General features: G+C 43.0%; 1 protein-coding gene across 4 annotated transcripts in view; it reads right to left on the reverse strand.

The window, feature by feature from the left end:
• Positions 1–6630: 6630 nt before the first annotated feature.
• LOC136853373 (mediator of RNA polymerase II transcription subunit 24-like) overlaps positions 6631–14387 on the reverse strand; it is a 56219-nt gene continuing 48462 nt past the window's right edge. For all 4 annotated transcript variants that reach the window (XM_067128795.1, XM_067128797.1, XM_067128796.1 and 1 more), the window contains exons 21-22: positions 10502–10705; positions 6631–7160 (exon numbers count right to left, since the gene is read on the reverse strand). In XM_067128795.1, coding sequence (XP_066984896.1) covers positions 6813–7160; positions 10502–10705 — 552 coding nt within the window. In that variant the 3' untranslated portion in view covers positions 6631–6812. The remainder of the gene's footprint in view (positions 7161–10501; positions 10706–14387) is intronic.

The raw sequence follows: 14387 nt of genomic DNA on the forward strand, positions 1-14387 counted from the left end.
TGAGAAAAAAGGTAAGAGCCTATGGTTTAACACCCATTCATAACTATAAAGTGTACTGTTTGTTATTTATAAGCATATATAGTGTATATGGTACTGTGTAGTGACAAGGCAAGGGAAATAAGAGCACATAGTTAATTTTACATTTGTAGAATGTTTTTTCATGATATCCAAAAGCTCCCTATATCTGGCAGGACCTTGGATGTATTAATCCAGTTAAATGAGGGATGACTGGAAACTTTCTGTTCAGCCTGGAAGCAAACAGGTTGAGCATAAGAGAAACTCTTCTTTCATTTGAGTAAGTAAGAACCATTCCATTCCTACAACCTGACCCCAGCAACTCGCCTAGCCTTCTAGACTGTTCCAAACTGGTAGACAGCTCAGTAGTACTGTGAATGGTCCACTGCCAATCTGCAAAGTTGGAAAAAGACTGTCACTCCTTGCTTGCTGACATATGCCACTTTGGTCATCACTCATCAGCACTACCAAGTAACCTATCAGCTGTTCCTGGAATGTTTGCAGGGCCACAAAATACCAGCATTCCCAGGATGCTGATATGCAGATACGGCATATCCTATACCCACACACCTGAAATGAACAAGCTGTTCAGGTGTGTGCCCCAGTCCTTCTTCAATGCGTCTGTGAATGGGTGCATTGCAAGAGGAGGATGATTCAGCAGAGCTCCTGCTAAGAGGTTCATGTCATCCAACCACTGCACCAGATCCTCCCTGATCTGTCAATTCAAGGGCACAAGTTGAGGGGGGGAAATTGCATGGAACTGACCAGTGCTGCTTCATCTACCAGTGAAGCGGGTGCAGGTGGATCCTCCTGTGTAGCAGCACAAGGTTCTCCAAAGATGACAGGTGGCAAAGTACATTCTGCCAGAGCCAATGTAGTTATTTCAGCACTAATACCTCCCCGAACCTGCTCAAGCAAGTCTGATGGAAAGACCCTCATCACTGCAGACTCTGTGAGTACAATTACAACACAATAAGGGTACTGAATATACAGTATTACCAAATAACACGGGTATCACTTTCTTTTTCCTATTTTGCTTAAACCCATTAAACATACAAAATAGAAAGTAATATCCATGTCATTCAGTAATGTACTGCATGTTCAGTACGCCTCTCGTATTGTATGTCGAGTACGAGAGAGAAAAGAGCATTACTTTTTTGTGTACAATGTATTTTAAAGTACCCTGTACATGAAAAGCAAACCTCTTTTCTTTTTCTCTTGTATGCAACACACACACTATGGGAAGTATGCTGAACTTACATTACCAAATACTTTTTTTCCTATTTTGCTTAATCACAATGTAAATACCTATAATAAAAAACATAATAATACATCTTTTTCTCTCTCACCTGTATGCACTGCCCAAACTGCTCACTACAGCCAGACTTTCAAAAACTCATGAGGAGGTTTACAAGGCCTCCACCACCACCACCACCACCACCACCACCACCACCACCACCACCTCATTCTCCTCTTCCTCCCCCTCCTCAAGCATGAAATTTCAAGCTTCTTTTGAAGGGTCAACACCTTCCTTGCCTTCTTAGGACAAGGTGGGGCCGTGCAAAAGATACACAGCACTATGCACAACAGTAATAGCACCTGCAATGCTGCAGGCACTGCAACAAAAGCAATGTGTTGTGGGGAAAGCATCATTTACAGTAAACACTGGTGAACTATACAAAAAAAAGCGACTGATCACACACGACTTGACAAAGAAAGAAAACGCTGTTTGTCACCAAGTGCACTGACAGAAAGGGATGTTTATGACGATTATGTCTATTAACTATTAAAAAGCAAAAAATCACTATGACATGTAATGATGTATGCATTTCCTCCAATAGTGGGAAAAAATACAAAAGACATGTGTGCTTGCTCACCCAAGCACTTTCTACCACATACTCCTGAACTGATGACGTATCGATATCAGCCAACTGAAAGTGATAAGCAAAGTGATGTATGATGATGCATCAAGTGACATTGTGCTTTTATGCCAATAATAATGACAAGTTCAGAGAATTAAAACCCCTAACTCTTATTTGGCTGGTTTTCCTGCTGAATTTTCTTTCAAAAGGCAAGATCACACTGGCAATAATGTCAAGAAATATAAGTCCAATATTGCTTACTCAAACCACAACACTGCCATTAAGTAGTTTACCAAAGAAAAATGACAAAATTTTAAAGTAATTTGTATTTTTCCTAACTATACAAACCTCAGGTCTTTATATAGGAATTACCTTCAGCACAGCTGGAAATGGTCGTTTAGCTTTTAAACAAGGTGGTATGGTAGTTCACTACCGAACAACCAAGTAGGGGAGTCTCACCTGACCGGTCCGTACAGCGTCACTTTACCTTCGGCCCAGGTATAAACTTGGTGTCAGCTTGAGGGGTGGCATGAGGTGGGCATTATACTATAAAGACCTCAGGTTTGTCTAGCTGGGAAAAATACAAATTACGGTACTTTAAAAATTTGTCGTTTGTTTCTACACAATCTACAAACCTTTCGGTCTTTATATAGGAAGACTTACTTCTTGGTGGGAAGCAGCTGAGTATTTCCCTGAACTGACTGGTAGTTTTCCACACCTAGGTCTTCTTCCTGGTCGAGAGATCAAGGAAAAGGACCGCACCTCTGATATACTGAATGAAGTATAGGAACTGTGTGTTCAATTATCAGACTTCTGGGCACTTTCTCATATAGATGGGTAAAAAGCAGCATCATTCGAGAAAAGGGTAGGTTGAATCTTGTATCAGAGACAATGATAAGGCCATGTATATGCAATGGGTTCACACTGTCTGTCCCTCTCTCTCCTTGCTAGAGAGAGAGGAGGGTTGCTTCTATACACCTAAATAGATTATAGAATGGATACTCAGTTATATAAAACGCACCTGCATCAATGCCCGTTCCAGCTTCGTGATGGCTCGGTAACCTACCATCTGCTTGCAGGGGAGGGTAAGGTTGAAGGGAAGAGGGAGGGGAGGGGAGGAGAACCAGTCACTCACACACACTCTCTTCCACAACCGTACACCTTAGGCGAGATGCTACTTGTCCTCACAGAGGTAAGCTAAACAACTTGTTGAGCAGCTACCACAGGACCTAAGGAAAACGTGTCCAGGGACTTGTAAGCAATATCCCGAATTCAGGTAGAAGGTGAAAGTGGTCTGGTGTGACCACACCCCGCCTTCAGAACCTGAGGAACCAACAGATTCTTCCTGAACATGAAGGACAGACCAATGCCCCTGACCTCGTGAGCTCTTCCCCGGAATGTACTGGAGTCCTCCTCACCTGACAGAGTATGCCCATTGGATTGTCTCGTGAAGCCAGAAAAAGATAGTGTTCCTGGACACCTCTTTCTTAGTCAAGCCAGTGCTAATGAAGAGTCACTGACACTCAAGCCAGAGATGGCGAGTCCTCTTCAGATAGCACCGCAGCACTCTAACAGGACACAGTAGCATCTCGTCTAGATCATTACCAACAAAGTTCTCTAGGGAGCGGATAGTAAAGAACTCGAATCAGGCGTCAGGGACATATGGATTCCGAGTCTTTGCTACGAAATCCGGGACGGAATCGAGCGTAACCGACCCCCATCCCCTCACCTACTCTCTTTCCCGATGCCAGAGCATGCAGAAAAATGGTCTTGAGGGTCAGATCCCTGTCTGACAACTCTAGTAAGGACTCATACGGTGCACGAGTCAGGCTCCCAAGTATGAGAGTCACATTCCACACAGGGGCCCTGAGTTCCCTGGGAGGGCATCAGCAAAGAAATCTCCAGTGAGGTGATATCCACGACCCTCAGGCGTAGGACTAGGCCCAGGACAGGAGAGAGGGAGTGAGTACCTTTACTTGTCTTTTCGGAACCAACGGTCCCTGCAGGAGAGGCAGGCCAAGAGTGATCGCCAACCCACGGTGGCTCTGGCTTCACAGGTCTAGGAGAGCCCCTCCCCTCATGTAAGCGTGGAGGTGGGCTGTCCCAAGGAGAGGGCAAAGGCTCACATGAACATACATGAAGGCTGTCGGCAGGTGAGCGAGCCCATTCGCACAAACGCGAGCCGACATGGGCAAAGCAGTCGCGTACTCTCGGGTGTGAGCTTGCACAGTCCTCATGACGTACTCCAGTTGTCTTTAAGGCCAAAACCTCCTGTAGAGAAGACGACTGTAAAGGGTACCTCCTCATAGCAACTCCAGGTATGCAGACCCTTGAGTCAGCAGCACCTTCACGGGACCCTGGCAGCATACTTGGGCGTAGTGGCAGAGGGAGGGGAAGCACCTGCATGCTTGAACCCTACCTTCTCCCGTGTGCCTGAACCAGAACGCGGAGCTGACTCCACGTTACTGGTTGAGGTGACTCGAGGTTTCATGGAAACCTGAGCACCTTGAGCCATGCTCACCTCCTTGGAGGTCCACGTACTCAAAGCTTCCTCTAAAGGCAAGCACAGCACTACGCTTGGGAGCAGGACCCCAAGCAGAAGTTCTGGGTGCTTAAGCCTCCTTGGAGGTTCATGCACCCCTGCAGCCTCCGAGTCCAAAGATCTGGGAGAGCCAGCGAGAGGTCCCTGTGTCTCTCTCAGGGAGGGAGACACCCCTTTGGAAGACCCAGTGTGGGACTTCTTTCGGGCAGGAGAAGCTACCTCCTTTTTCCTCCGCTTGTGGGCCTTGGAAGAGGGAGAGGAGGAGGTGACAGCAGACGAAGACAACGACAAAGAAGATGATGACACCTTCCTACTTCTCTTCTTGGACTTCTTCAAAAGGGCATGGAGGATCTGCTCCCCGAGGTTGGAGGAAGACTCCTGAGCAGACTTCTGAGCACCAGGAGCAGACACCATGGAGGAAACAGCAGGGGCACAAGAGGATGTCCTACCAACTACTGCAGGGGTCTCAATGCAGGGTGGGTAGTCACACTCAAAGGCATGGGGTACAGGCAGTCCCTGGTTATCAGTGGGCTAGGTTATCAGCGACCCGGTTTTACGGCGCTTGTCTAGTGATGAAAATTGGCAATTTTCGGTGCCAAAAAATCAGCAATTTCCACTTATCAGCACAGATAATTGGGTATTGGCGCCGATACATACCTAACGGAGGTGCCAATAACTGAAAATCACCGAAAAAGCGCCATTTATCAGCAATTTTCGGTTATTGTTACGCCGTCAGAATGGAAACCCAGCTGATAACCAGGGACTGCCTGTAGGTGGTTGTCATGGTGACAATAGACATAGTCACTGTCACCGTGGTGTGTGTCACCGGAGGAGCAGCAGGGGCGCGAGGAACACACAGGTTACACAGAATGCCCTGCAATGAGGGAACTCCCTGGAGGCCAAGAGACTGCCAGGCCTCCCATATTCCTAATCCTCCACACCTGAAATCAACGTCGGGTTAGTAGGGGGCAGCCTCCATTCATACTGAGGGATTCCTCACACCCAAATGAGCAGAGGCTACTGAAGGGGGGTCGTCCTGGCTTCCAGTCCTCCAGTGACAATCTCCGCCTGACGAAGCGAGCAAAGACGACGAAGGGGAAACCTCTCCTGAAGGAGAGGTAGCAAAACGACGAAGTTCTGCTGGAGGGAGGAAAGTATCCGAAGGATTAGCCACCAAGGGAGTCGTCGGGGGCATATTACCCTCAGATGACGACTTGGGGAGCTTCTTCTGATACTTCCTCCTCAACGAATACTTTGCCCACTGCTCTGGAGTCCTGTCACAGCACTCCTTACACACAGAGTCATGGTTACACTTATACCCTCTGCACGAAGTGCAAAGGGTACGAGGATCTACATCAAACGCCAAGTGGTAATGGCTACAAGCCTTCTCTGCGGTACCAGGGCACTTCTGTTTGGGTACCGCCTTACACTCAGTTGGCTCAGATGATTCGTGGGTTTGCATTGCACTACTTCACTATAGCAAACGCATAAGCAAAGATGAAACAATCCCACCAGAAAAAGAAGCGATTTCAAGCAGGGTAGAGGGTAGCGAAGCAAAACCTCACCACAGAGCAGCCGAAGGTAAAGTGACGCTCTACAGACCTGGCAGGTGAGGCTCCCCCACCCGGTCATTTGGTAGTTAACTACCATAACACCTTGTTTAAAAGTTAAATGGCCGTTTCCAGCTGTGCTGAAGGTAATTCCTATATAAAGGCCTAAAGGTTGGTTTACTGTGTAGGAACAAGTAATTATTACTTGAAAATGTAAGAAAAGAGTATTCATAATTTTTCATTCTCCTTTACTTAACTACTTAAATATTAAATGAGATTTTTACCCAAGGATCATGGCATTCATACAGTTGGTTTCCATGTTCCAACAATGACTTACACCTCACATTTCCTAGGAACAATTTTTTGTGGGTCTACTTCCGAAATTTCCTTTTCAGTCTGATGATTATTTTTTCATTTACATCCAGTTTTTTGGAATGCTCTTGTTACTTATATTTACCCTCACTTACAGTCTCAAATATTTCAAAGCCAGGCATCTTCCTTTCTTGTTATATTTCAATCCCTTCCAGCCTGGGAAACATTGGAAACTGGGCTGATGTCTGGTTTCCTCCACATTTATAAATATCTGTGGTCTGCAGACCTTATCTTGATCACAGATTGTGTTCTGATTTTCTTATTTTAAGGTATCAGTTGAAAATTCAAGCCGTAAAGAAGTTTTATTCCAAACTAATAAAAAATAATGTAAAAAACTTAATTTCTAATAATACTGGCTCAAATATACAGTAGTTTTCACAAATAAAAATAATGCATTATTTCACAATCCTTCAATGAAATACTGTAAAAAGTATTATTAATATTAAAAGCACTGAACACAGATTGAAAGATTTAACACTCCGAAGATGATGCCGTAGAAAGAGCCAAATTGCGCTGCACACACAGCAATTTGGCTGCTGCTCGCCTTGCACCTGCAGCCTGAGCTGGAGTCTGTGCTCCAATTAGGTCACCCGCAAAATCCTTTGTCACATCAGGAAGGACAGAAGCCTTGGGAGATGTTATTGCAAGAAGTTGAGCATAGGTAAAAGCATCTGCTTTTGACAAGAGTGGCACTAAATTTGGGAGTAGTGCCGGTGGAGTCAAAGTGAGAAGTGTATGGCTGTAAGGAGCACCAATTAACTCATGTAAAATATTTACAACAAGCTGAGACACAGGGCTTACCACACCGGCACGGCTTACCTACAAGGAAAAAATACCAATTTTCATATTAAAACTGGTTATTTCTATACTTACCTAATATTCATAAAGCTAGAAGTTTCCAGCTGCTGACTTACCTGGTAATTGGAAAAAATAAAAAGGGGTTGTACTTGATTCATCAGCCAACCTCATCTTTCCAGTTGAGGTACCATTATTGAAGGATTTGTTTCAAAGTCAAGCAATGACAGTTCTCTTATGCCAAAAATCATGTCCTACAATGTCGCAGAAGACCACATCAAACTAAAAATGCCTACTTAACAGGTACACTCCCATACACGTGCACCTTCAAACTCCCCATAACTGAGTATAATGATTTTTAAAACAAAGAGGAAAACAATTTCCTCCTTGCAGTTCAAACTTGCAGATTCTAGCAGGGAGAGCGAAGATCAATTTTATTCTGGCTCATGCAAGCCCTACAGTTCCCTCAAGTCCTGAAATACTTGAGGATGCAGAGGCCATTCCGTCTGTAAAATCAGGCCCTTCCCATTCCATTGATCTGCCAAACCTTGTTCTTGTCTGAACAAATCATGGCATCAAAAATATGTTCATGGACTCTGACCAGCATACAATCCTATGGTCAGCAAAATCTTCTTCCTTCTGTGCTTTTGGAGGTATGCGAGGAATGTTGTACTGTCTAAAACGATTTGCTTTTGTCTTCCCATAGACTAAATCTGCTAGCAGAGTTCCAACCAGTCAACAGCTCTCAAATGCTTATATGGAGGCCTCTTTCCTTCACTGATCAAATGAAATGAAATACACAGGCTCCATAGAAAAACATCCCATCCTATTTCCAACGCATTTGATTATCGTCAGGGCTGAGCTCCTTACAATCTTGGGATTTCTTTCAGAAGTAACAGTCTACTCTTTCACAAACTTAAATTCTTTGAAAACTGATGGAATTTTGGCTATGAGTCTCAGTTTGGAAAGGGTGACAAAATTCTCCTGCAAGAACATGTGCCCAAGAAGAGACAACCATTTCTCAGCCAGCAAAACCTCTGAGGATATAATTATTCTGATGGACAAGCACAAAAAATCTGAGAGCAAGTCCATTCCCCAGTAGGCTTTCATCTGGGATGGAACTATATTAATTCTGAATATTTATTAATATTCCCAACTTCACAGTGAGGATCAAATCTTTGACCCACAAGATCCCTTAAAACATCCTTGGCCTAAAGGAAGATTGCTTGGCTCCAAGCATATCTTCAATCACCTTAATCATTGCCTTGACTGGTTCATGGCAGGTCTAAGAATAGCCAGCGGAGAGGCTGAAAGGCCAGTGCAAATACATCATCTCAAATCCTGTGCATCAGAAACATGGACACAGTCCGGGTGTAACTCTTTGCATGTCTCTCAACAGATGATAGGAAAAACCACAGTTCTTTGGAAGCTGGATAACTTTGAGAAGGCTGCAGTTGCAGAGCAGTTCAAAAAGATTTTCAAATCAGTCATTTCTTTTATAACGGAAAATAAAGACCATCTAATGAACTATGGCCTACTTTCAATGTTTGCTGTTCTATAATACTGTACTACCTCTTGTTATACCTGCACTCATGCCATTTATTTACAAACTGCTTAAGATAGTTTCTCAGGCAAACTTCCACTGGGCATACTGCTTCTCTCTTTCCAAGTTGTACTTGAAAGCCTGGCTACTTAAAAAAGCAATTTTTCTGTTATGGTTCATGTTTCTTTGGTCTAAGTAATGTTTGCAATAACAGAAATATCAATATACCTAATGTTTACAACAAAAATATGTATGCATACACTCAAACACATTGCTTCGATGAAGCTACGCTTTCCATAATACAAAAATAAACACAAGCAATAACGTGAGTGTTACAAAGAATATATAAGATGAGCAACAGAAAATTACTTGTTTACACCAGAAAATCCACTTGTGCAAAAGTAACAAAGAATCAAAGAAAAGCGTAAAAAACAAATTTCATCTATGCTATGCAGAATTTCAACACCCAGAATTACTCATATGAGAGTGCATGTAATCCATGCATGCATGATAAAACTACCAAAATGGTTAGATAGTTACCCCACTAAGCTACATGATGATTTGTGGCTTCGAATTTTGGATGAAATATGTCTTCTAAGATCATATGGCTCATGGTCCGTTAATAAATCAAACTGTTGTTTGCACTACTCTAAAGGAGCTGAAGATTGCATGGATGATTTCTCCTACCCATGCAGCTTTGGGTAAGGAAAGCCAACCTCATTCCAAGTGGAGGTGACTGAAACGGAAGTGGTAGCAGGCAAAACCCTCAATCCACTGGCATGGCTTGGTTCCCTGACAAACAGCTCTCTCTGACAGTCACTGTATTAACACAGGCACTCCAGAGAGCAACTCCTGTATGGATGGGGGTACAGCACACCCTCTCACACGGTTACGGAACACAAAACAATCGGTACAGAAGACACCAAGCATATATGTCCTCAAGCTTCCTAGCTTGATCTGCATGGTAGAGAGAAGAAAGAACTTACATACAAATCTCATAACATTATTAGGCCTATGGCTACGTAAGGGTAGTGATCCTCAAGGACAAACACTGTGTACGGGCATCATGCTTATTCGAAAGCAAACGGTCCCCACGCTGATCATTCTTGCAACACAATATATCTAGCTTCAGGAACTGGTTTACTATACAACAAAGACATCCACCACAAAATAAAAGATAAAACTATACCACACCACAGCACAAGAAAAGAAAACGACAGTAATACTTCCAAACAACCAGAGCAACTACCAATGATGTGAACATATCGACAAAAGAAAACTAACTGTGACATGGAAAACCGAAGGCAACGTAGCCAGGAATACGAGATAAGTGCAACCCCTCTTTTCTTTGATTTTCTCTCTCTGCTGAGTGAGCTGGCAGCTTGAAACTTATAGCTATATGAATATTAAGAAAGATTAATAAATATAATATTAATTTTACTGTAAGATTACTTGAATGTAAAATATGAACCCCTACTAAATATATAGAAATTCTTTTGTTGCATGAAGCACATAAAAATAATCACCTGATTCTCATTGCAGATGACAAAATGAAAATCTCAAGAATAACCTACATTAACGTGAATTACAAGAGGCTGAATTCTGTATAAACTTAGCTGTTCTTTCATTTTTAACAACACAGTGCTGTTTCTACACAAAGAGTCAAGGGCTCCTGTTCACAGTATTTCATCATAACTTCAATTATATTTTATATAAAAACATGCTATCATCAATGATCATATTGAGTAATCCAGGAAGGTTATAATATACCTCACACAGAATATAATTTATAATGGCACTGCAATTCTTTGATCCATCTTACCTGAGTCATTAGTTTCAGAAGTGACTCCACAGCAACCAAGAGAGAAGTGCCATCTCTACTTAACCCTGGAGTCCCACGTGGTATTGCAAGTTCTCCTGAATGCAATTGGAGATTAGCTTCCATTTCTTCCAGTTCCCGGTCATGGTATGTGCGTTTTCTTGGGCATGACAGTCCCCCATTTGTTAAACTCACAGTAGCTCCTGGCTGTCATACAATTATTGAATATTATCAATCATCACTTCCAAAATTAGTTTTGATTTTACATATTCAGTGAAAAGCTATTTAAAAATCATAAACAACTAAGGCCTATTGTAACACTGCACATCAAAGGGAATAATTATCACAGCCTGAAAAATTTTCCCTAACATCATTATAAAATTACCATTACTTGTAATATAAAATATCTGTAAGTACACGTAGTCCCTGGGTTATTTCCGTCTTGACCTACAGCATTCCGAACTTACAGCAGTTTTTCAAGTGTATTCATAAAAAGATCGGTTCCGGCTTATGGCTGATGTTCCGAAGTTACGGAGCTGTAACCCTAAAGTTACGACACAGTAACTAGGATTACGGCACCGTAAGCGCCATAACTAGGATTCGAAGCAGTGTAGCTGAAAGAGGAGAAAATCAGCTTATTATCTCTCTCTCTCTCTCTCTCTCTCTCTCTCTCTCTCTCTCTCTCTCTCTCTCTCTCTCTCTCTCTCTCTCTCTCAAGTTATTCCGGAACCCCCGCCATAACCCAGGGACTGCCCATACCAATTCTTAGTCCCCCCTCCTTTACTGACAAAGACATGATACCATCATTTAAAGGCCTGGTTCACAACCATTATCATTAGAGACTGGTTTCACAGCCTTTTCTGTAAGGAAGTTATCTGTTATCAAATGGAGCAGCTTGTATTCCCTAAATTTTGGTAAAGCTCAACAATGTACCCGTGCATCCTGCTGAGCAATAGTTGGTTACAAAGGACAGATGTATTAGATGTCTTTTGTTTGCCTCTGTCTATGACATCTATCTTTCAAACAATGGACTTGAGCATTAATGAGGTAATAAAGGTTCCTTGACGAATGATAGCTGTATTTGAGGATGAGGAGGAATTTGACTTGGATATTCATGGAGAACAATCTTTGCGGAATCTTCACAACTGTTCCATCAAATCAGCACTCCATAACTGGGTTCTTACTTAAGGATGATGTCTCTGCTCTTACATTAGAGCATGGTTGGTTGCTACTCATCTTGCTGACGATGTGATTATGATGGCAGGGATGATACTATTTCTGCCATGCCCAGGTTCATCAAGGTCCTTGAAGCACTTCACATCCTCTTCAAGTTTTTCAATCATACCAAGTATGGCAGAGAATGGCTAGGTGTTGCCTTGGTCGACTCCCTTCACACTGCAACCAACATCAGCATCAGAGAGCCTATGGCCAGGATAGGGAGCTGCCTCGCCAAAGTTACCCAGTAATCCATCTTCTGTGTTAGAACCACAACCCACTACACTGTCCTGATGACACACCATTCGATTCATCCCTCAGCCTTCACTCCTGATGCCACACACCTACTTCTGTACCTTCAAATTCCGACATCAAGTCACTTGTATGCATTGAAGGGTTGAGGTACATGCCTTCTCAATATCTCTAGCTACCTGCCTTTAAGTACAAAAAGATGTCCAATTTGGTAAGTGAGAGTAAGAGGTGTAAATATCGGTGGCTTTAATAATCTAAAAGCACTGCACGTAAAGTAAAACCACAGCACATTACATGAAATTTTTGTTTGTTCTTTGATTTCAATGAAGCTTAATACAGGATAAAGGCATAAAAACTGCATGGTACAATCATCTAAGTTTCAATATTGTATGTGACTTGCTGCATGAAATCATAGAACTCCATTTGTAAGTACATACATAAACCGTACTAAAGTGCTACTTTATGCACAAACAAATGTAAAGTCATCAGGAAAGATTCTCCCTGCTGCAATGTTTATCAGCATGTCAGGGCACCTCATCTGCTGCTTGGGCACGAAATCCAACATCTCACAATCTATCACAATCCTAGATGGTAATAAAATGATAAGAGACAACTTTCTTCCAAAGCAACTACAACTCTGACAAAATCAGAACTAAGTGATCTTTGACACAGCACAGATGACATATCCTGTGAGAATGGGCCTAAGCTGAAACCAACATGTACACTCATGTAAACACCTAAGTGGCTACTGTTCAAAACACAAAGACTTGAATTGGTAAACAGTCCTTTTACAGATGACGCATAGGTACTTTCAGGATATCAAAGGCACATCCTTTAGACCTGCAGGAAGCATGGAGTCACCCTTTCTTAAGGCAGCATGAAACAAGGAGTGTCCCCCTTGATGAACAAACCTGTTCTACAAAGATGGATTAATGACAGGCCTCCAGCCTCCTGCCACTTGTCCATCAGTAAAAGCTGACTCTAGAAACCCTCATCTTCAACAGGCCAGAGTTTTCAGTGATGATGGCAGGCAGGCTGCAAACAGGATCAGCTGACAAGATAACGGAGGAGGAGGTGGTGTCCATGAAAGGTAGCCTGTGTCTGTACTGAAGGACGGAATACCCAATGTTTCTTCCCTGTCGCTACACAGTATCCAAAGGTATGACAAGCATTCCTTCATTTGTGGCATTCAGAATGAGCGAGTAGTCGAACAGAGATCCATTCTGCAAGAAGAATCCAATCTCTGTACACTAACATCATCAGATCTCTACAGTAGCCAGTTTGCCCCACTAACAGTCTTTTGAACTTCATCCTTTCTTTTGAAGTCTGTCAGTGCGGTGGTGAAGTCTGTCAGTGCGTTTAGTCACAAGTCTAACCCTGAAGCAGCCCAGAAGGACATGGTGACTTGCTTTGGAAGAAGGGAAGCCCTTCAGCCTGAAGCAACTCCATTAGAAGGCCATTTGTCAGCCTACAGACTGACCAGTCTGCCTGATACAGAATGCCTCAGAGTCAACAAAGAACATATCACACGTCACCGGATGTTCTATGGGCTACTCCGACAGAGCCTGCTAAACCAGTGGCTGCTACTCCTGCTCCTGTTCATCCCAATAAGCCTGCTATACCAGTGGTCGCTACTCCGGTATTGGCTGCTGTGACTGCCAGTTGCTCCTGTTGCACTTTCTGAGGCTGTTCGGGCTCTTTCATTTGAGTCTGCTGTACCAGTGGTTGCTTCTCCTACCATGCTTTCTGTGACCACCAGCTGCTCATGTTGTACTTTCTGTAACTTCTGTACTTGTTTATCCTACTGATTCTGCTGCACTTTTCGTAACTGCTATTCCTGCTCCTGCCACTAGGCCTGCTGTACCAAAGATTGCCACTCCTGCTATAGCCACCGGCAGCTCCTGATGTACCAGTGGTCATTAATCCTACTATACCTGCTATGACAGCCAACAACTGCTGCAGCACTGTCTGTAGCTATTTATCTGATACATAGCCAACAACCTGTGGGGTACAAAAAACTTGGTTCCTGACTCAATTCAGTCCCCAAGTATTCTACTATATTAATGGCGTTATAATGAAACGTTTCTATATTAAACATTTTTTCATACATATGATGACTGCCATCCTTCCCCACCACTGAATTTCCCTGCCCCACATTCCTTTAACAAAATGTTAAGAAACTGATTGGGGCATTTCTGAGGAACCAGAGGGTGCAAGTGTGGTGACATTGCCGTCTCCAATCTGACAGAAAAGACAGGTGACTCTGGGAACATTTGGGGCATGAATATAGGCATAAGTACATACGATTAACGGGCTTGCGGGAGTAAAATTATTATAAAAACAGCGTTTCTACTACCAAAAGACAAGCCACTTTGAGCCTCATTAATCAATAAATCATGTTTACCAAGCTTTGAAATTATTA

The sequence above is a fragment of the Macrobrachium rosenbergii genome, chromosome 27, assembly GCF_040412425.1.
Source record: "Macrobrachium rosenbergii isolate ZJJX-2024 chromosome 27, ASM4041242v1, whole genome shotgun sequence".
Taxonomy (NCBI): domain Eukaryota; kingdom Metazoa; phylum Arthropoda; class Malacostraca; order Decapoda; family Palaemonidae; genus Macrobrachium; species Macrobrachium rosenbergii.